At 41.8% G+C, this 20,730-nt stretch overlaps 2 protein-coding genes across 3 annotated transcripts in view; both read left to right on the top strand.

Annotated features, from left to right (window-relative positions):
* The window catches only part of MAP3K1 (mitogen-activated protein kinase kinase kinase 1), a 56,535-nt gene extending 53,604 nt beyond the window's left edge, over positions 1-2,931 (top strand). For both annotated transcript variants that reach the window (XM_079330684.1, XM_079330683.1), the window contains exons 19-20: positions 102-233; positions 1,590-2,931. In XM_079330684.1, coding sequence (XP_079186810.1) covers positions 102-233; positions 1,590-1,739 — 282 coding nt within the window. In that variant the 3' untranslated portion in view covers positions 1,740-2,931. The remainder of the gene's footprint in view (positions 1-101; positions 234-1,589) is intronic.
* Positions 2,932-7,170: 4,239 nt separating this feature from the next.
* SETD9 (SET domain containing 9) lies at positions 7,171-14,558 on the top strand. The gene is made up of 6 exons (XM_079330514.1): positions 7,171-7,285; positions 7,924-8,252; positions 9,888-10,011; positions 10,965-11,080; positions 12,148-12,253; positions 14,414-14,558. Exons 1-6 carry the CDS (start codon positions 7,200-7,202, stop codon positions 14,499-14,501), a joined length of 849 nt encoding a protein of 282 aa, XP_079186640.1. The 5' UTR covers positions 7,171-7,199; the 3' UTR covers positions 14,502-14,558.
* Positions 14,559-20,730: the final 6,172 nt, after the last annotated feature.

Below are 20,730 nucleotides of genomic sequence, written 5' to 3'. Positions count from 1 at the left end.
GTTAATCAGAGTTTGTTGATGTGTTGAGGTTTATTTCTAAATGACTCAGAGCTAAGAGACTTTGAAGCATATAATCTCATTTTTGATGTCTGTCTATTCAGGTCCTGAGAGGTCAGCAGTATGGAAGGAGCTGTGATGTGTGGAGTGTTGGCTGTGTTGTCATAGAAATGGCTTGTGCTAAACCTCCGTGGAATGCAGAGAAGCACTCCAATCATCTTGCTCTGATATTTAAGGTGAAGTATTTGGTTATTATCAATGTACTATAAAAGATGCAAAGTAATCTTTCTATACAGCAATGTGAATTTTAGAAAAGTTGCATGTAGCTTTTTTTTTTTAATATTATTTTTAGCTGTTAGTACAGAAGCAATACCAGTACCAATATAATCATACTTGCTTCTTTTAAAAAAACCAAACTGATACCAAAAAAAATATATGTATACATGATATTCAAAATCATAGAATTGTAGGCTTGTGTTGGAAGGGACCTTAAAGATAATCTAGTTTTACCTTCTCCACCACTGGGAAGGTGCTGGGGCACCTTCCACTACAGCAGGTTGCTCAGAAAGGTCTGTTCTAAGATATAAAAACATAGTGCAACAGGCTAAAAAAAAGTAGGGATAGAGTTATCTTGAATTAGGCAGAAGATTTGAACTTTTCTTACAATCCTGTAAAATGCAGCTTTTCATTTGTGTATGTATTCATATTTCAAAGTGGGGAAAGTCCTTTTGTAAAAGCCTGATGTTCCACAATCAGATTTTGCTGAAAGATGTTTTCTATTATGCCATGCTATATATGAATTTTGCCCCTTCCTTTGCTAGTCATCCACCTTGGCATTCTTGTTTCTTACTAAAATCAGTTAGTTATATTTAATTCTAAAGGTCCAGTTGAACTCTAGGCTGCAAGTAAAGGAAGTGTTCGCAGAAAACAGACATTGCATGGCAGTACTTGGGTATGTTCTAAATAAAATCACTTGTGATAAGAGATGTAATTGCTTTGGTCTGTGTCTCTGTGAATCTGGTGGTGCCAGATTTTGATTGATTTCATCAATAACTGAATTGTAGTGTTCCCAGTCATCCTGCTTTAATCCATCTAAATAAAATTAATTTGATAGGGAGACATCTGTGTCTTTCTGAGAAATATTTGCCTTTGGGGTAGTAGCAGAAATACAGTAAAGGCAGTGCAAGAAAGCACGTGCAGTTTGACTTCTTGTAGTGTAAAATTGCTCAGTTTAGTCTCTCTCCATGGTGACACATGCCAATTAATAATGAAGTCAGCTAGCAGACTAAAGAATGTCCATATGTGTGCTGTAGGAGTTTTTCCTATGGCCTGCTCAGAGATATCTGCAGGATCGTGCTATGAGAAGAGCTTTTAGAGAAAAGAATCAAGAGACAGTCAAACTAAAAAGCAATAGGTGCAAGGACAATAAACTGCTATTAGTAATGTAATCTTCAAGCTGCAGTAGGAAACGTACTGAATGGAGAAAAGTTCACAAATCTAGCTCATCACCTGTAATTATAATCTGGAGAATGTCTTTGGGGTAGAAGAGGGGTCTTAATCACTGACTTCTAAAAGTAATTTCCCCTGTTCAGATTGCTAGTGCAACTACTGCTCCATCAATCCCTACACATCTGTCTCCGGGCTTGAAAGATGTGACTCTTCGGTGTTTAGAACTTCAACCTCAGGACAGACCCCCTTCTAGGGAGCTGCTGAAACACCCAGTCTTCCGTACTACATGGTAGCTGCTTACTTGTAAAGCTGAAATACTGAAGAAAATGCTACTGAACATACAATAACTGTCTTGCAGTGCAGTTAAGCGCAGCAAATGATATCATTCTGCTGGCCTTAATGATAGATATATCAAGAACATAAGGCCAGTGGAGGACCCTACCTAAGTATGTGATTGACAAATCAAGATCTTTACCTAAGCTCAGTATGCAACATTTGATAATTCGTGCAGAGATTTGTAAACTGTGCCTTTTCAAAAATGTGGCTATATGTTAAAATAAAAGTATTTTTCCTTAAATCTGCATGATTATTTAGCAGGTAAGTAATTTTTATTTTATTTAGAGCACTTTTTCAGCAGTATTAGAAGCTGAGAGGCTCAGAATCTATTTTAATATAGCAATCACTGTTCAATTTCACATGTAGATGCTCTGCAGTTTTCAGTTTTCAGTACTGGTTAAAAGGGCATTCTCTATCTGTCCCTTTTAATTACATTATGTTCTCTGAATAACAAATCCAAATATTGGTGGAAACTTTAAAAAAAGCATTTGCCTTCCTATAAGGTAAGAGCAGGCACTCATGGTTCACTGTGCATTTACTGCTGGCCATGTAATTTCTTTTGAAATCAAAGTTTGTTTTCTTTGTATTTTTAACTTTCATGAAAAGGGGATATTTTAAAATAGTCTTTAGACAAAAAGATGCAAGCTGTGTCATGGAATATTTTCCTGACACAAGAGTTTTAAAACCAGATTTGCTGGAAATCTGGGATAAAATGCCACCTTCAACAAGGATATGTTGAAGGCTCTGATAGTATAGGTTATTTAATAAACAAGATTGTTCTGTATAAAGCAACTTAGTCTGAATCATGCTAGAAGTTGTTGAGCCTTTTTTTTCATATAGCAGTTTCTTCTGGCAAATCGTGTAGGGAAGTATCATGTCAAAGACCCCCAAATCCCTTTAAAGTTTTTATGGGAGACTTTGGCATGTACTTCAGTGTGAGCAGGTGCCAAATGAGCAAATCTCATTCTTTGTGTAAAGAAACTGAGGTTACATTCTCTACTGATAACAAGTTTTACCTGCTGTTTTCCTTCTGCCGTACATCATCTATTTACTGTAGCAATTAGTGATAATTTAATTTGAAAATGTAAAAAATATTACCGTAAGAAAGGTATTTATTTTACCAAGAAACAAACTTGGACTTGAAGATCAGATAAAATAAAATGTGAAGTAAAGCTTCACCTGTAGTGCAAAACTTGTTGGTTTTTAGGAGCTGTGGGGGTTTTTTTTAAACAGGTTTTTAAAATTATTTTAAAGGCAGGTTTTTAGATTCTGATGCATGTAATTCTGAAGGAAAATGGCAGCTTTTTCTTTTGCTTTTTTAAAAATGGGGATCTTTTTTAATCTAATAATGATTGTGTTTAATCCATTTTGAAAAAAAATACTGTTCATGTTATAACTCTTCAGAAGCCAGTTGGATTGTTGGACTCAAATAGAATTGGTTATTTTCAAAGACTCAGGACAAACTAAATAAGCTATAGTACCTTAAAAGTATGTAATACAAATTGGAAACAAGACATCTTAAAGATAAGTTTACATGAATGATAGTGCTCATACTAATAAAAAAAAAAAAAAAACACAAACAAAACCCATGTCATTAGTTGTGAATGTGTTTCTTTTGGAAATTTTACATTCCTTTGTTTTTGAAGATTGGCAGACTTTGAAGAGTTGAAAAGATAATACCGAAATGTGAAGTTTGGTAGCTCTGTTTTGTACTTGACTTTTTTTTGACCACTTTAGAATTTCTCATTCTAATAAGATTGTTTCCAAGTCTTTCTTATGTGCAAGCTTTAAAGGATGCACTCTTGCCAATTCATGTACTGGAAGATCAGTTGTCAGATTAATACTGTTTCTGGCAGAAATGTAAACTGTATAAACTGATGAACCTCAGCTAATCAGTATTACTATGTAGATCACCATGCCTACCACATTTCAAACTCAAACTGCCTCTTAGGTGTCCAAATGCATTTGTTTGAGTTTGCATTTCCCTCGGCTTGCTGGTAATTGTGGTGTTTTTAAAATGGAGATGTGATGTAATATTCTTATTTTCTTTGGATCAAAGCTGGACTGAAAATTGTATTGTGTAATTATTTTTTGTGTTCTTAATGTTATTTGGTACTTAAGTTGTAAATAACGTCTACTGCTGTTTATTCCAGTTTCTACTACCTCAGGTGTCCTATAGAGTTTCTTCTACCAAAGTTCACTTTCACAATGAAATTATATTTGCTATGTGACTGATTCCTAAGACTTCCAGGGCTTAAGGGCTAACTTCTATTAGCACCTTACTGTGCAAGCAAATTTTACAGAAATCTCTGGGTTAAGAAATTTGGCTTCATTGTATCCTTTGTTATTTTAAATATATCAAGATATTTTAATTAAAAGTTTTTACCCCATTGAACCAATTTTATATAGTATAATTTGTACGTATTTTGGTGTTTTTTGTCTTTATAGTAAATAAAAGTTTTTGAACAAACTTTGTCCTTTGCTTACTGTAAGCCAAACACGTTCCTTTTACTGATGGAAATAAAATATCTCTGGTACACTTTACTGTTCATGCACAATTTCATACACTTGGTATATCAAGTCGTAGTTTCTAATATTAAATGACACAAGTGAGTGAATTCTGGCCTACATACATATTTATATATCTTGGGGGAATTAATAAAGAATGCTTAGTTAAAGGGCAGCAACAAAGACTAATTTCTGTTTTTAAAACTTCTCTTAGCACTGTTATCCACGAACCTCACTTGATTATGCCTTTGAGCCAAGAATTGTCTAAATTTTGCATTACTGCAAATGTAACAATTACCTATTCAGGTGAGCTGGTTAGATCAGCTGTAGAGCCACTGAAGTGTAAGTTGGAAGTTAATCTCTTGTTTTATGTTTCTGGTGAAATGATTCTGTTACTTGAGATTTTAATAGGAACCATAAGCCTTTTCTTATTCAGGCAATCCATATATTGCAAAGCTAGGCTAATTTCAATGCTTTTCTCTAGATATTTTTGAAGTCTTAAAAATAAATCTTTTTTCATGTAAACAGATTTCAACTATAGACTTTCTTGTGACTATAAATTCTGTATTTTGAAGGACTGAACTTCTTGAATATTTTCATGTTAGAATATTAAATATTCTAATAATTCATATTCTAATTAATATTAATCAAAGTATGAGACTTTCTACTGGTAGAAATGAGTGTATCAATTCACCAGAAAATCTGGCAGCAGAAATCTTCAAATAAATCCTTTTCAAATCAGAAGAATGTACTACCTCAAATGTCAGAAAGGAAAATACATGGCACGGATTAAGTAGGAGACAAACTGATTATAATGACTAACTAGAGAAGTTACACTACTGTGTTGCACCTGTGATGTTGCAGCCTTTTTTTTGGAACAAGGGATGGCAGACATCACTGGTATCCAGCAAATGGCAGTGAATTTCAGAGACACCTACTTAAGGTACCAAGGGCATTTTCAGTACTTCCATAGGCAAAGGGTAAGCTCAAGGCCTGGTGCGACTTCTCCAGTGAGAATAAAATCACATTTCTGCATGTTGGTCATGGGTTGAAGTCTGATGGTGTTTCATCTTTGCAAGATCTCACTCGAGGCTAAGACTGCCTCCAGAACACACTGGAGTGTCACAAGGGTCATGTATGACCTTTCATCACATGAAAGTGGGCAACTCTGACTGCCCTACTTTTAAGAGCCACAATATGCATGTGTTGTGGTGAACGTGTGTTGTTTTCTGGCTATAGCACACGGCTGCTGAAACAAGAGTTACTAATATTAAGACCTTTCTTCCCTGCAATGACCGAGGAAGGCCAGGAGATGGCAGAGAAGCACTTTGCGGCAGTCACTGTGCCTTTTCCTGCTTTTTCTTTCAATTTCTTCAGTTTGCAGTAGACTATCACTCAGCTCCTGTTCTTGGAAAAGATGAGGCAGGCTAACAGTAGAAGTTATTAGGAATAAATTAAGGCACAACTTAAAATATTTGTGAAGCTCTGAGATGAGAAGTTAATTCTGGTAGTTAAATTGCTTTGGTGGGCCTGTCTCCAATTTCCAAACTTTTGTCAAAATTTCAGGTTGAGGAAGGAGTGTAATCCAAAGGAGGGTTTTGAGGTCATATTTCTCTGTTTACTCCAAAACCAATTCTCAAACGCTCCATTTTTTTTTTAACTACTTTCCAAAGAAAGTAAAATACATGCATACATATATGTTCTTATTTTCCCAGTTCATAGCCACTGTTAAACTAAAACTGCAGATAAGGAGCAGCATCCAAAGATAGGTATCCAAGCAGCCAAAGGACAACAGTGGCCAAAGATGGTAACAGTACTCTTATCTTTACACCAGTAGTGGTTTGTAGAGGATGATTTGGGGGCCGTTGAAGCACCTTTAAATCTACAGTAAGTTATGATGCTACAAAGTACAACTCATATCTCCTTGTTACCACAGCCACATACTAGCTGAAAGCGTGGACAGAAGTGTAACAGGTGTCTGTAACTCAGCCACTCTTTATGACATGGATCACAACTCCGGAGCACAAGTCTTACGACGAGCAGCTGAGGGAGCTGGGGTGGAGATGGGGATGGGCTCAGCCGGGAGAAAAAAGGTTCAGATGCGATCCTCCTGAAAGGAGGCTGGAGCCGGTGCGGCCCGGCCTCCTCTCCCGGGCCACAGGACGTGAGGACCCGGCCCTAAGCTGCTGCGCGGCAGGTTCAGGCTGGATACCAGGAGGAATTTCTTCACGGGGAGGGTGATTTAATACTGCAATGGGCTGTCCAGGGAGGCGGTGCAGTCACTGTCCCTGGAGATGTTTAAGGGAAGAGTGAACAATGGTACTCACAGTGGTGTTTGGTCATAGGTTGGACTCCATCTGAGAGGTCTTTTCCATCCTAATGCTGTGACCATCTGCTGTGACCATCTGAGGCATTTACAGCCCTTACCATCGCTAGAAGAAGGCACTGGATAATTTTGGCGAAGTGATGTGACGGTGTTAGAAGCGGTCTTTCATGGCCGCTTCTAGATACTTTTAAACCACCTTTTAATCTGATCTTGTCTTTTTGGATTGCTCAGTACAACACAGAAGGTGCAATGTAACATTGTTCCAAAAGAGAAATGCGTGTATTTACGCCTGTACGTGAACACCAAGGAGCTATGCTCTTCCATTTCCGGTGCCTGCCCTCTCCCCGTTCTGGGTGTTGCGCGTCCTCACCCGCGCCACAGAGCGGGACCCGGGCCCCACTCTCGGCCAGGGGCTCCCCTCACGGCCGGCCCCGACCCTCGGCGCCCCGCCGACCGGTCGCAGCCAATGGCAGCTCAGGACACAAACGCGCCGGAGTGTGTCCGGAGCGCGGATTGGTTGTCTCAGTCAGCGCGGGCGCGGCTCGGCAGGGGGGCGGTGCCGGGCCGTGAGGGAGCGGCCGCCATGCTGCGGGAGCTGCGGCGGCGCTGGCGCTCCTACAAGTACCGCTTCGTGCCCTGGCTCGCCCTCAACCTCCGCCGCCAGCGCAGGTGAGGCGCGGGGAAAGGTCCCGGGCGCCAGCCCAGACTCCGCTGCCCCTCGTCGGGATGGGCTGGGCGCCGCAGGAGTTCACTTGGGTTTGTCACACAGAAGTGCAGCATTGGTCTCTTCTTGGCTGGCATGAAATTCTTAGTCAGATAGCTTAAAATGGTGCTTAACGGTGGAGATTGATAGATAGCTAGATAAATAATTTCTTTTGGCAATGTGTGTGTGCCCCATTGTAAAAGTAGTGTTTCAGTTTAAATTATGACATGGTTGTAAGTAACAAAATTAAAATTATTAACTAAAGTGGAACCTTCTTTGCCCTTATAATACCTGTCTTACTTCATTTAAGGTGTAATTAACTATTTGTTTTTTTTTTTTTAATGAGCAGTATGATAATTATGTTTATTTTTGGTGCCTTTTTCACCGAGGGTTGAGGGTTTAACCTACTTGTGGTAAATACTTAAGAGATGATTTATGGTAGAACAGGTTTTAACTAAACAGCTAAACAGTCTCTTTTAGAGTTACAGACTGTGGTTTAGCTTGAACAAGCATGAAAAAAACCCTGGGGTTTTGTAAAACAATAGTATATTAGAGTTACTGGTGCTGCAAAATTTAATTCTAATTTAAATTACTTTCTTTACAGGACCCTTCGATATGTTCCTGAAAGCTCTCAAGACAAAGTAATTGCTGATGAAGACGTATTTGAAACACTACTGAAAACATTTAAGGCTCTGTTCATAAACAGCTTCACTAAACAAGCAGATATTCTGGCCATACTTCCAGAAGTCAAGTGTCAATATCTGGAATTACTGACTGTGGAGCAGCAGCACGTGTCTAGTCCTGAGGAGGTTTTGTTTAACACGCTTGGGTTCACTGTTAGCAGAGACCGGAGTTCCCTCGCCTCTGCTGGAACTGGAGTCTTTGTTACCAAAGGTTTTGTACCGAAAGGGACAGTTGTGTCTATGTATCCTGGTAATGGAATATTCTTATTTTTTATTAAGTTAGATGGGACTTCTAACCATCTGACCATGGAATGCCAGAGATCTACACTAATTTTTATTTTATGAGTTTTCTTTCTGTCATTCCTTAACAAAATCACCGGTTAGGCTGCATGAGAATATTTCTAAACTATCTAGAGTTATTTTGGAAATACAAAAAATAATATTGGGAAGAATAATTTTAAAGCTTGATTTTCCAGCAGCTGCAAAGCTTTGAAATATCAATGCATGAGAGAAATTTATAGTAGATGAACAGTGCATTGCAAACAGTGCAGTTTGATTCCTTAGGGGTTCTGTTTTGGTTCAGGATATGAAAAATGAGGTTTTGAGATCTCCACACAGGTCAGTAGACAACTGCATGAGCTTCCTCTAAGTACAGAAGTACAAGATGGAGAATGAAAATAAAAACCTTCATTCAGCAGAACTTCATTCCATGAAGTATGTGTGGAAAAATCAATAGTTCTCCCTTTCTTATTTCTTGGAATTGTATTTGCATACATTTTTTAAAGAGGTTTGTAATTCTATCAGTATGGCCAAGCTAACAACTCTGCTGAGTTGCTTTGGGTTTGTGTCTGTCTCATGTGCCAGCAAAATCATGCCCTGTGGTGCCTGCCTGTGCCAGCAGTGCGGGATCAGGAGCAGCCCAGGCGTTTGCTGGGCAGTGGAGTGTGACCTTTGGGGTGCCTGGTCCTGGCCCTTGAGTACTCTGAGCTAATTGTCGAGTGCCAGCGAGACAGCCTGCCACTTCTGCAGCTCACTTCAAATTTCAGGCACGTGCCAGATGGGAGTGTAGGCTCGTTCAGAGTCTCCTGTAACAGTTCTTCTGGCAAAACAAGAGGATGGGCTGTTGAAATGCCTTTTCAGGGTAATGAAGGAGCCTGCCAGGTTGGGGATGGGACCCTGTGTACAGGGACTGCTGCCTGACTGCAGCCTTTATCTGGTTCATTGTGAGATTGCAGTGCAGGATTTCTGCAGAGAGGTGCTGGACATGGTCTGGGTGTGAGGGATGCAGCACAGCAACTTCATGAAAAATGGCAAGCCAGTCTGCTGGGGCTTTTCTGTGCTTGGAAGTCGTGGCAGATTAAATCCTCTCTTCAGATTTGGGAAACAGTCTGCTGAGATATTTTTTCTTGGTTTGTCATTTTCCATCTCCTGGACCAAACAAAATCCATGGGGTAGTGGAGGGAAGTGTTTCAGATTCTTTGCTGAATCTCTGTGTGTTTTTCAGAGTCCTGACACAATAGTAAAAAAACGGCTTAGTATTTTAAGCTGTGTTTTCCTGAACAAATATCCCCTGATGCCTTAATCTCTGAAGCATGCTAGTTGGCTGTGAGGCTTTATCTGCTTCTCCAAAGATATTCAGTTCAGGCCTTCTGTGATTTCCTGTAAGGCTTCTCTCTTTGGAATATATCAGCTCATTTAGGTGAGAGGAGATTTTTTACATCCCAAAAAGTTGTGTCTGATAACTTGTAGGTTTATAGGTAGATGTCAGTGTCACTAAGTGAGAGGAGGCCTCTCTCCTACCTGCTGTCTTTCCTTTGAGTTTCTGTGTAAGCCCATTCTGACAGTTAACTTATTTTCTTCTGAAATAATATCTGTCTTGCAACAGGAACAGTATACAGAAAGCATGAGCCCATCTTTTTCCAGTCGCTTGGCAATCCCTTTATTTTTAGGTGCATTGATGGTGTCCTTATTGATGGGAATGATAAAGGACTGTCAAGATCAGTGTACAGGTAAGCAAAAGAAATAGAGGATTGTTGCTCATCTGATTTAAAACAGGGGTACTCCTCACCTCAGTTCCTATTTCTTACCCTGAGTTGTACATGATTGTTGTCCACCTGAGAATTGCTCATAATGAAAGCAGCACAAGGGTAAGAGATTCTGGATGTAATCCAGCATGTACTTGTGTCTTCATCTGTAACACCAGTGAGATGCATTTTGATGTAGAGACTTTACTGTGCAGAAAATAGTTCTCTAGAGCAGGATGTAGTGTAAAAGTATTCAAATGTTTCTGAGCTGTTACTCAAACCTGCTTACGTCAGTTCATTAAGTCCAGCTCCCCGCTCCTTGCGGTGCTGCCTAAAGCTGAACCGTATGTCAAGAGCATCATACACGCGCTCCTTTGCCGTGACAGACTTGGTGCTGTGACCACTCTGCAGGGGACCACTGTGTCTGGCCACCCTCTCAGTGAAGAATCTCCATAATGCTCAGTCTAAACTTCCTCTGCAAGAGCTAGCTGGTTGATTTACCATAAAATATAATCTGTTGCAGTATATGTTTAAATATGACATGAAAACAATTAGGAGAATGTTAGAAAATAATGCTACTTTGAATATTAATATCTATGAATACCAGTTTTTAATTTCTGGAATGAGTTTAATATTGCAATATTAATATTGTCTTTGTATTTTTAGAGATGAATGAAAGGTGTTGACACTTCCATAATGGTAACATTAGATATTGATTTGTGGAAGAGTATGTAGTACTTTTTTGCATGTTCTTCCACCAGAATCCGACAGACACCACAGAATAGTGGGAGATGTTGGTCTAGGCACGTGCCCTCCACCCCAGATGGGTTGGGCAGCTGCAGCTTTATGCAGTGACTGTGGCCATTCCAACAGAGGAAGTAAGATAACTTGTTAGGCAAATGAGCCATGATCCACGCTCACGCTGTCGGGCATTTCAGGTCTTGCAGCAGAAGAGATCAACTTGGCCCTTTTCAAATGAGTGATGAGAGTTGGCTCACAGCCACCCCGCAAAACCCACTGGCAGTGGGACAATACGTCAACAACTGCTCACATGGTAAGTTGCCAGATAAATTTTACAAGTATGAGTTTGGCTTTGTGGATATAATGATCTTGGGGGGGCAGTAGTGCTGTTTAAAACAAGCACTTAGGGAGTAAAACGTTTCTGATGCTTTTTGTCACAGCTGAGTGTTAGAATCTTTCCATGCAGCAACACTTCAGATATACTTTTTCTTTTCTCAGTGACACCCCAGTTTCTCTCCTGGTATATAGAATGAAAGACATGCACTCCAAAAGTGAGATGGTGGGAAAGGATACCTGTCAAAGTACCACCAGACTGAGGCAGTAGAGATTTGCAGATCATGTTCCCCAGAAATGTTCCAGGACGTTTTATGAGAAAACTGCACACAGTGACATAGACTGTAAGATTGTCACTGCTCACTTTGAACCTAAAACCTTTTCTAGACTTCCCTACATTTATGCACAAAGTCTAGGAAATTGTTGTTGTAATCTCTCTTGTTGGACCTGAAGAAGCTCCTTGTTGGAGCTGCTTATTTTGTGTTGGTCGTAAGTAACTCACGGGAACAGTTGTACTGTACAGAAAGTTGAATTGATCCCATACTCAGCTAAGTGCTTTCATAGCCTGCATTACACTAAAGATTCCCTGCCTCCAAGTAGCATTCAGAAAGGTGGCCGGGGATTGGCACAGAGATACAGGGCTGTCCCACAAAACTGTTCCACATCATGTCTGTGTAAGTGGTGATTTTCTCCCTGCTTGTATTTCTGACATGTTTTGTCACCAGACAAAAATATTTTTAATTTTTTTTTTAATTGTAAAAGCAAACATTGTGTATTTGGACCATTTAGCTATGCTGTAAGCTACCCCTGACACTAAGTAAGTTGTGCTTCTTCACGGACATGTTGATAACTGGGCAAAATTCCTGCAGTTGATTGTGTGCCTCTTGTATAATTCAAAATAGCCTTCAGAGGAATGCTCTACCTCCTGACACAGGAATGGTTTTCAGGCTTGATAAAGCATCTGGTTCTGTAGGAGTATATTTGATGCTTTTACACATCTGTAAGCCTTATCTTACACCTTTTTTTTTTTTTTTTTTTAATTCCTAGAAAAAGCAGCAAATGTGTGTTACCAAGAGTTTGACGTGCCAAGACATTTTCCAGTAGAACTGAAACAATATCTTCCAAACATCGTCTACAGTCATGACATAGAGAGGTTGGCAGCAAGTGAAAGAGCTTGTAGATTTGTATGATACAAAGCATACTGCATGTGTAAAGAAAAGACAGACTTGGCTGAAAAATAACAAACCATATGAAGATGAGTTACACAGAAGTGTGCAACTGTATGGGTGATTTACCTCTCTGAATAGACTAATTTTAATTACAAGATTCTTCATTCTTTTTTCCATATTTTCACAAATGAAATCAGCATAGCTCTGGAGGACACAGTTTTACAAGCAGTTGTTGCACTATAGTGCAATTCTTCTGAATCCCATAAAGCACTAGTTGTACTTTGTATTACAGTACTAGGCTTTTCAGCACATATCTCAAATCTGTTTCAGCCTTGACCAAAGCCTTTCCAAGATAATTCAGATTTAGGCTTCTTGCACTCTGTTCTCCATGTCTTCTTATGTGACAAATGAGCAGATGAATTTTCAAGAAGAAACCTAAAATTGTGAAAAAATGTACAGTGTAAAGGCAGGGACTTAGAGCTGCAGTACAGTTAGTAAAATTACAGCACCCTGGTTACGACTTGAAAGTCCACCTTTTTTCAGAAATTAGAACACTTGGAAATCTTTCTCAGATAATCCTCTTCATTTCAAGGATGTGTAAGAATTTTAGAGCAGATCATCTGAGCTTTTAATGTAATTCTGATATAAGTACTCTGCAATTTCATTGGAGAAAGCTGTGATGCATATTGGAAAAATGGCTTTTCTGATCAAACCTAGAGTTTGTTAAGTTTGAAGATGCACTTGGAATCTGCAGATAATTAAATAAATGCTAATAAAATAAGCAGTAGGACTGAATTCTCAGGAAGCCTAGATGCTGTACTTGAAGAGTGAAAGCACATAAACTATGGGACTGCTTCAGGAAGGGAGAATTTCACTCTTGCTTGGGATATATCCAAGAAAATAACATCTTCTGGTCATCATTTCTCCCAGTATACAGCCACCAGACAAAAGCTCCCATCTGCTTCTAGGTCCTTGTTTCAATACTGATGTATACAATACTGACAACATAGATAATCTGATTTCTAGATATTTTTGTGTCATATGAAAAGTTCTCAGTACTTATTTACTATGTTGTTTCATACATTTCAAAATGGCCTCATGCTAAATTTTTAATATAGAGACTTAGGTTGATGCAGTTTTCCACTTCCTGGTTCATCAGTGTCTAAAGCACGTACTCTCCTTCCTACAACATAGATTTCAGCTTTAGGGCATGGTCGTTTACTAAAAGGAAGTTTGGAGGGCTGGGTTTCTGTATTTCTTTCTCAGAAGCTGCCTGCCAGCCCCTGATTTCAGCTGACTGAGGGAGCTGGGGTTGTTCAGCCTGGAGAAAAGGAGACATGGAGGTGACCTCATCACTCTCTACTCTCTGAAAGGTGCTTGTAGGCAGGTGGGGGTTGGTCCCTTTCACCAGGCAGCAGCTGACAGAACCAGAGGACACGGTCTCAGGCTGCCCCAAGGGAAATTTAGGTTGGATATTAGGAAAAAGATTTTACGGAAAGAGTGATAAAGTACAGGAATGGTCTGCCTGGGGAGGTGGTGTAGCCACCATCCCTGGAAGCGTTTAAAAAATAGACTGGATATGGCACTCAGTGCCGTGGTTTAGTTGAGGTGTTAGGGCATGGGTTGGACACAATGGTCTTGAAGGTCTCTTCCAGCCGAGTGATTCTGCGATGATTGGCCATCACTGCAGATGGCAGCAGATCTCTGTTTGCAGTTAGGGACTGTCTTCCTGCGTGGTGGTGGGCCCTAGGAGAGGTGCTTTAGCCAGCTGACACCTGTGGACAGGCTGTCCACAGGAGTGGCTCCTGCTGCATGAACTCTGCTTAGCTTCTGCTCCTGTCTGAGTAAGTGTGTGTCTTGCAGTTTCAACTAATTATTTTCATCTCTGAATGATGGTGTGGAACAATTGAATGGGAACTTTTTTTTTTGCATACCCACATAGGTGTGGTAAGTATATTGGTTTTGCTTATATTTGCTGTCTGTATTCCAGTGTTGTTTTTCCATGTTCTCTGCCCTGCATTACGCATATATTCAAAACTAATATAGATGAGGCCAGTGGTTTAGCTTCTTGAAATGAAGAATTGAAAACAATTGAAAGGGAGGTATTAACTGTTCGCTTTCATGTTTTGCTTCTTCTTTTGCAGCCACTTGAGGTGTGTAGTTCTTGTCACTCTCAGGGACATCAAGCAAGGAGAAGAACTTTTTTCAAATTACTACACTGTTGTCAGCTGAATTAATAGATTCAAAACTGAAGAAATCTGTGTCAATAAAATATATGTGGTACCTGTACTTCAAGCTTCATTATCATTTTTCTGTAAGGGAGAGCTGTAGTTTTACCATCCAGAAAGCAAAACTGTAGGCTTAAATTTCTCTGAATTTTTTTTTCCTCTGGAAAAAAGTCTGCATTTCATGCACAGGTGAAGATTTAACCATTAAATCATTAGCTTTTCAGCTGTCTGCTGTTGTTGATACTTCTGCATATTAGTGTTCAGCTGCCCATAAAGTAGATTGTAAAATTAAAACCTGAGTTCTGTACATGCTGTTTAATCTACTGGATTGCACAGTTATCTTTAACTGGGACTGTTGTAGTATTTTCCCATTTAATTTCCTGTGCTTAAAATGGACACAGCTAGTAAGAATGACTTTCCTCTTGAACTGTGTAATAATATATAATGCTAATTCTCATAAGGAATATAATGCTGATTCATCTTTTACTGGTTTCTTGAAGTTGACCCCTTTGGTATTAGCTTGTATTAAAAAACACAGCAGTGCAGGCAGTTATCCAAATCTTGTATGATTTATGTGCTCCCATTTTGAAGCTGTAGTGATGTTGGAGGTTGGAATGCAAAGACAGATACCAAATTCATGCAGAAACAGCCAATTTTTATTGATGTGTGCCTCCTTTTATAGGGGCTTCAAATTTCCCATGGCTGGTCAAGGGTCTTAGCTCTGCCCAGCTCGCTGGGCAATGGTGTAGGTGCATTCGTACTTCAAAGGGAGTGGCTGGGGTCTCCTGTTTGAGTTTGGGTCCAACCTCTCCATGACATGCCTGGGGACTTGCCGACTTGTTCTGCAAGCAGCTCGGCTGGTCGAGTGTCATGGCCAAGTGGCAGCTGCAGCTGTTTGACAGCTGTGGAGCCGTGCTGATGGGCCCCTCAGCTGTGCCTGCATGGTGCAGTCATCTTGAGGCCATCTGGAGCCACTGGCTTTAGCTGTGCCTGTCCTGCATTAGGAAAAAACACGTGTATGCCTTGAAACCTTGTCCGGTCCTTATTCCAGTGATCCACTGAAAGTCTACTGGCATGCGGCAATTTTCATTACTTGTATTCTGCAAGAGGACTTAATTAAACAGTTGCTGGTATAAACAGGACCAGCTATTCCCATGTTAATTTTTGCTGCTGTCTGCAAACTGCTTTCAGAAAGATTAAGCCAGTATTTACTGCAGAAGTCCAAACAAGCCACCCGATGAATTTGTGGTTGGCATAAACTCGTGAGAGAGGAGGAGCTGGGCAACACTGTGCTGTTATGAACTGGTTAGTGGTTGGGGCAGCCGGGGTGCTCTGCTTAGCTGCTGAGGCATTCTCTCCTGTTCAGAATGCAAAGCTTTGTGGTGTCTGCAGTACATGTTCTGCTTCCAAGCCTGAACCTTGCCTGCCACATTCCTTTGGAAGTCCTTCACTGCCAGAGGCAACTGGCAGGAGTTAATCAGCAGAGCTCTGAGATAGTGGCATCAGGCTCAGCACGGATTGTGCAATGTCATGGTGATGCTCAGGGAGACTTCTAGTGACATTCTTTGTGTCTTCACTGCCTGTAAGGGATCAGAGCAGCGATCACCAGTCTGCTGAGGTCATCCTCCATGCCTCTCAGGATCCCTCCTCTCTTGAGCTGGCTCTTCCCAACTCTCTGGGAGGTTATTGGGACCTCTTGAACCATGGAGGAAGCTGGATGTCAACGGCACTTGCAGTGTTCCTGGTGTAGGGGCTCCCATGGCACTCAGGAAGGAGGAGAGCAAGCTGATCTGACTTGACAGTAACACCACTACTACTCCAGGCTTTCTCTGCTGTTATATCCTCTTGTATTGCAGTGAGCAGAAACAGCTCATGGAAAGCAGCTCATAGAAGGGCCAGAGTGAGCCAGAGAGTGGGAAGCCCATAGGTGCTGTCAGAGCTGCTGCTTGACTCCCCAAGTCTCACAAAGCTGTTCTTTGAGACAATTCTGTTTTGCACATAAAGGTGATGCTGTGCTTGCTCAACATCTCACTGCCTTGCCGGGCTGTTCTTCTCCCCACTGCAGACTCCTCCCCATGCCAGCTCTGGAGCTCACCTGCCAACACAGGGAACGGTGTCAGGAACTTCAGCAAGAGGGAGAGGTGGTGTTCTGGTGCCCTGCAGAGCTGTGCATGGCCGGCCTGTTGGCACAGCTGTGTGCCAGCCACGGCAAGGGAGCGGGTGGGGATCAGCAGCCACGCTGCAGGGCAGGAGCGCGCCCACGGCTCGGCACGGTGAGGGGAGCAGGACAGCACGTTTCTGCTGGGGTACTCTGGCCTCCTCCCCGGAGGGACAAGACTTACTAGGAGCTTAAAATTACTTTCCCCCTACAGAGAGGGAAGAGAAATCCAAGAAGTAGGAGAGAAAGTATTTTATCAAACTGATAGCCAAGGTTTGTGCTTGCAATGTTTCTGCCTTGTAACTTGACAAAACAAGTCAGTTGGTGAGGCGGCAGCAGTGACAGTTTGGGTAGATTTGGGGGTGAGGGTTAGATCCTGCTGTTCATGGGGTTCTCGTGCTCAGCAAGACTTGGGCAGCAGCCCCAAGCCCTGTCTGGATCCAGAAGCCCTCGGCAGCCAGTCACCCACTTTGCTGGGAACAGTGCAGCAGATTCAATTGGCTCTGAAGACCATGAGCAACAGAGACTGCAGTGAACATGAGCATGGCACTGCAGGATGACAGGAAGGGCTGCTTTGACCATATGCAGAGAGCCAATAGAAGCAGAAAAACAGACTCAGTGTCGGGTGGAAAAGAGCCATGGAAAGATCCTTTCAGCCCCAGTCTTATAAATGTAAGCTAATATTAGCATGAGCTTCAGTTGTGGAGCTGCTGCACCAGAGCTCATTCCCTGCAGCTGCTGGAGTCACTGACCCAGCCATGTCAGAAGCTGCCGGCCAGCCACACCTGCTGATGGCAGATGCATCTGTCCAGGTCACAGACTGCCAGAAGTGTCTGATGCCTCAGGCTGGGTCAACAAACAGTTCTTCTGCAGTGGGCTGTGGTTGAAGAGATGGGTCGCCCAGTGAAGGAGCAGAGGAAGAAGTGAACAAGTTACATAGTATTTGAGTGAATAAGTAAGAGATTGACCAGTTATTTTCAGAGATGCTACACTCAAGACTCTCGGGAGTCTCAAAGCTCCATGGTAATAGAGAAGGTGATGGGCTCAGAGTCCTGCAAGGTAATTATCCAAGGGTCTGTTGAAGATGAAGGCTGGAAGCAGGTCACCGCATGTACCACAGGGAAGGTTCCTCCTCCTGAAAAAGACTAGGACTAGCACCTGCTACAACAGGTATGAAGCCCTGGAACTAAAAGCCCAGACAACAGATAAGATGGGTAAAGATCCTCCTGGAATAGAGGGGCCTTGTAAAACAACACTCTCTGTACTCCACATCACAATCCTTTCTTTTAAGAGAAAACAAGTAGTTTTAATAGGAGACTCCCTTCTAAGGAGAACAGAGGGCCCAGTCGGACTCAATGCATAGGGAAGTCTGCTGGCTCCCAGGGGTTCAAGAAAAGGGACATTACTGGAAAACTTTCCAGGTAGTAAGGCTATTTGATTACTATCTGCTACCGGTTGTTCAAATTAGCAGAGACAAAAAAACAAAGAGATGTCTGAGGGCCGTCAAAAGAGCCTTCGGGTTCTTGGGACAATTGGGAGTCTGAAGGATCAGGAGCACTAGTGATTTTCTTGATTCTTCCCTAACAAGGAGTAATACATCAATAAAGGACCGAGGAAATCTCAGTGCCTTGAGCTGGAGGACCATGACTGTGAGAGTGATCAGCTACCAGCTGACCCTGAAACTGTGTGAGACCTGCTGCTCAAGCCGAATCCCTACAAATCTATGGGGTCTAATAGAGTTCATCAGAGAATCCTAAAAGAGCTGAGTGATGTTGTTCCAAAACTTCTCTCAATGAATTTTGAGCAGTCTTGCCAATCTGGAGAGGTTCCAGCTGACTGGAATTTGACAAATCTGATTTTCAAGAAGGGCAAGAAGGAGGACCCCGGAAAACACAGGCCTGTACGTCTCACTTCACTGCCCAGTAAAATAATGGAAAAGGATTATTCTGAGAAGTGTTGAAAAACAGCTGGAGGGCAATTTAGTCACTGTTCACAGCCAGCATGGCTTCATGAGAATAAAGTCCTGCTTATTGAGTCTTCCTTTTATGAGAAGGTAATCCACACGTTTGATCAAGGGAAGCCAACTGATGTGATATTTTTGTATTTCAGTAAAGCTTTCATTGCTCTCTCTCACAGAATCTAGACAAACATATTTTGGGATGGGTGAGAACTGGCTCATGGATTGGGCACAAAGGGTTGCAGTGAATGGGGAGGTATCAGACAGGGGACCTGTAACTAGGAAGGTTCCACAGGGCTCCATCCTCAGCCCTGTGCTCTTCCACAGTTTCATACATGACTTGGACAAAGGGTGGAAAGGAATACTGAGTAGATTTGCTGATTAGACTAAATTTGGAGGAGCTGTTGAGTACCTCGAGGGCAGAGAGACCTTAAGAAATTAGAGAACTAGACAATCACCAATCATAGGAAGATCAATGAGGGCTGGTGCCAGATTCTGCAGCTGGGCTGGGGCAGCTCTGGATGTACAGAGAGACTGGCAATGAGAGGCTGGAGAGCTGTGCCATGGAAAGGGCCCTGGGCTCTGGTCCATGGCAAGTTGAACATGAGCCAGCAGTGCCCTGGCAGCCAGGAGGGCCAAGAGTGTCCTGGGGGCATCAGGGACAGCATCAGCAGCCAGGCAAGGGAGGGGATTGTCCTGCTGTGCTCTGAGCTGGGGCAGCCTCACCTCCAGTGCTGGGGGCAATTCTGGGTGCTACAATGTAAGACAATAAACTGCTAGGGAACATACCCAGAGGAGGGCCATGAGAATGTTGAAGGATCTGGAGGGGAAGCCATAGGAGGATAGCCGAGTCTCTTGTCTGTGGAGCCAGAAGGAGACTGAGGGGAGACTTTGCTGTGCTCTTCAGCATCCCCAGGAAAGGAAGCAAAGGGGTGGGCACTGACCTCTAGACTCTGATGACCAGTGACAGGACGCAAGGGAATGACCTGGAGTTGTGTCCAGGGAGACTGAGGTTGGATGTCAGGAAAAGATTCTTCCCTCAGAGGGCTTTTGGGCACTGAACAGCTCCCCAGGGCAGTGGTCACAGCACCAAGCCTGACAGAGTTCAAGAAGTATTCAGACAATATTCTTGGCACATGGTGAGACTCCTGGGATATTGTGTGCAGGGCAAGATCTGGACTTTGATGGTTCCTGATGGGTCTTTTCCATCTCAGTATATTCTATGATTCTATGATTGACTGTTTGATGCCTAAGCACTGTAAGGACATCTTCTTATCTTTTTAGTATTAGAAATGAATGTTTCCTACCTCAAAGGAAGCATAAGTTAAGTAACTGAGTTGAGGGGAGTTTAGGTTAAATATACATGTATTAAACTTCAACCACTTTTAAGACTCCAGTACTGCCAGGCTAACAATTAGTTGCATTAAAACAAGAATTCGATGGGGTCAGTCATTATCATTTATTCCAACATCAATCCTTAAGCTAAACAACTAAAATAAAGGGAGGTGCAGCTTGTAATTGTAGTGTTTTGGATAGGTATTATGTTTTTCAGAGCATCATTATATGTATTGAGCATCATTATAAAGACATCCTCCTATCTCTCTATCAGGGGAAGTAAAGCTTGGCAAATCACAACTTTTGCTGTTTACAATTATATCAGCTTGTACTCCTGTCTAATTAAAAAATAATTTCTTTACTTGAAGATTTACTGTGCCAGCCACTGTAAAAACAAGCATGCTGGATCCAGGGAAGAACTCCACTAACCATATGGCATTTTACAGAATTGGTATGTAAGGTCTTAGAGCTTTTCAGGGTCCAGGATTAGTGCTTGTTGTTTTAAAGGAACTGGAGAACCAGGCAAAAAGCATTTTAAATTGTTTAAGTACAATTGTTAATTGTTAAATACAATTAAGGCCTAAGCCAAGTAAAATTTCTGTGTTCACAGCTGTAATCCACCTCGACACATATTTATGAATTTGGGTGAGCTTTCTTTCTCCAGAAAACAGGTACCTGTTCCCCAGTTTAGGTGTAGTCTGAACTGGGTGACAGTACTGCCATGTGTTACTTTGAAGCTACACTTAAGTCCCATCTGAGATTTGCTAGACTTTAGCCATGATG

This window comes from Erithacus rubecula, assembly GCF_903797595.1.
Source record: "Erithacus rubecula genome assembly, chromosome: Z".
In the NCBI taxonomy this organism is placed as follows: Eukaryota; Metazoa; Chordata; class Aves; order Passeriformes; family Muscicapidae; genus Erithacus; species Erithacus rubecula.
The sequence above is the reverse complement of the archived record's forward strand: the minus strand, read 5'-3'. Positions and strand labels throughout refer to the sequence as shown.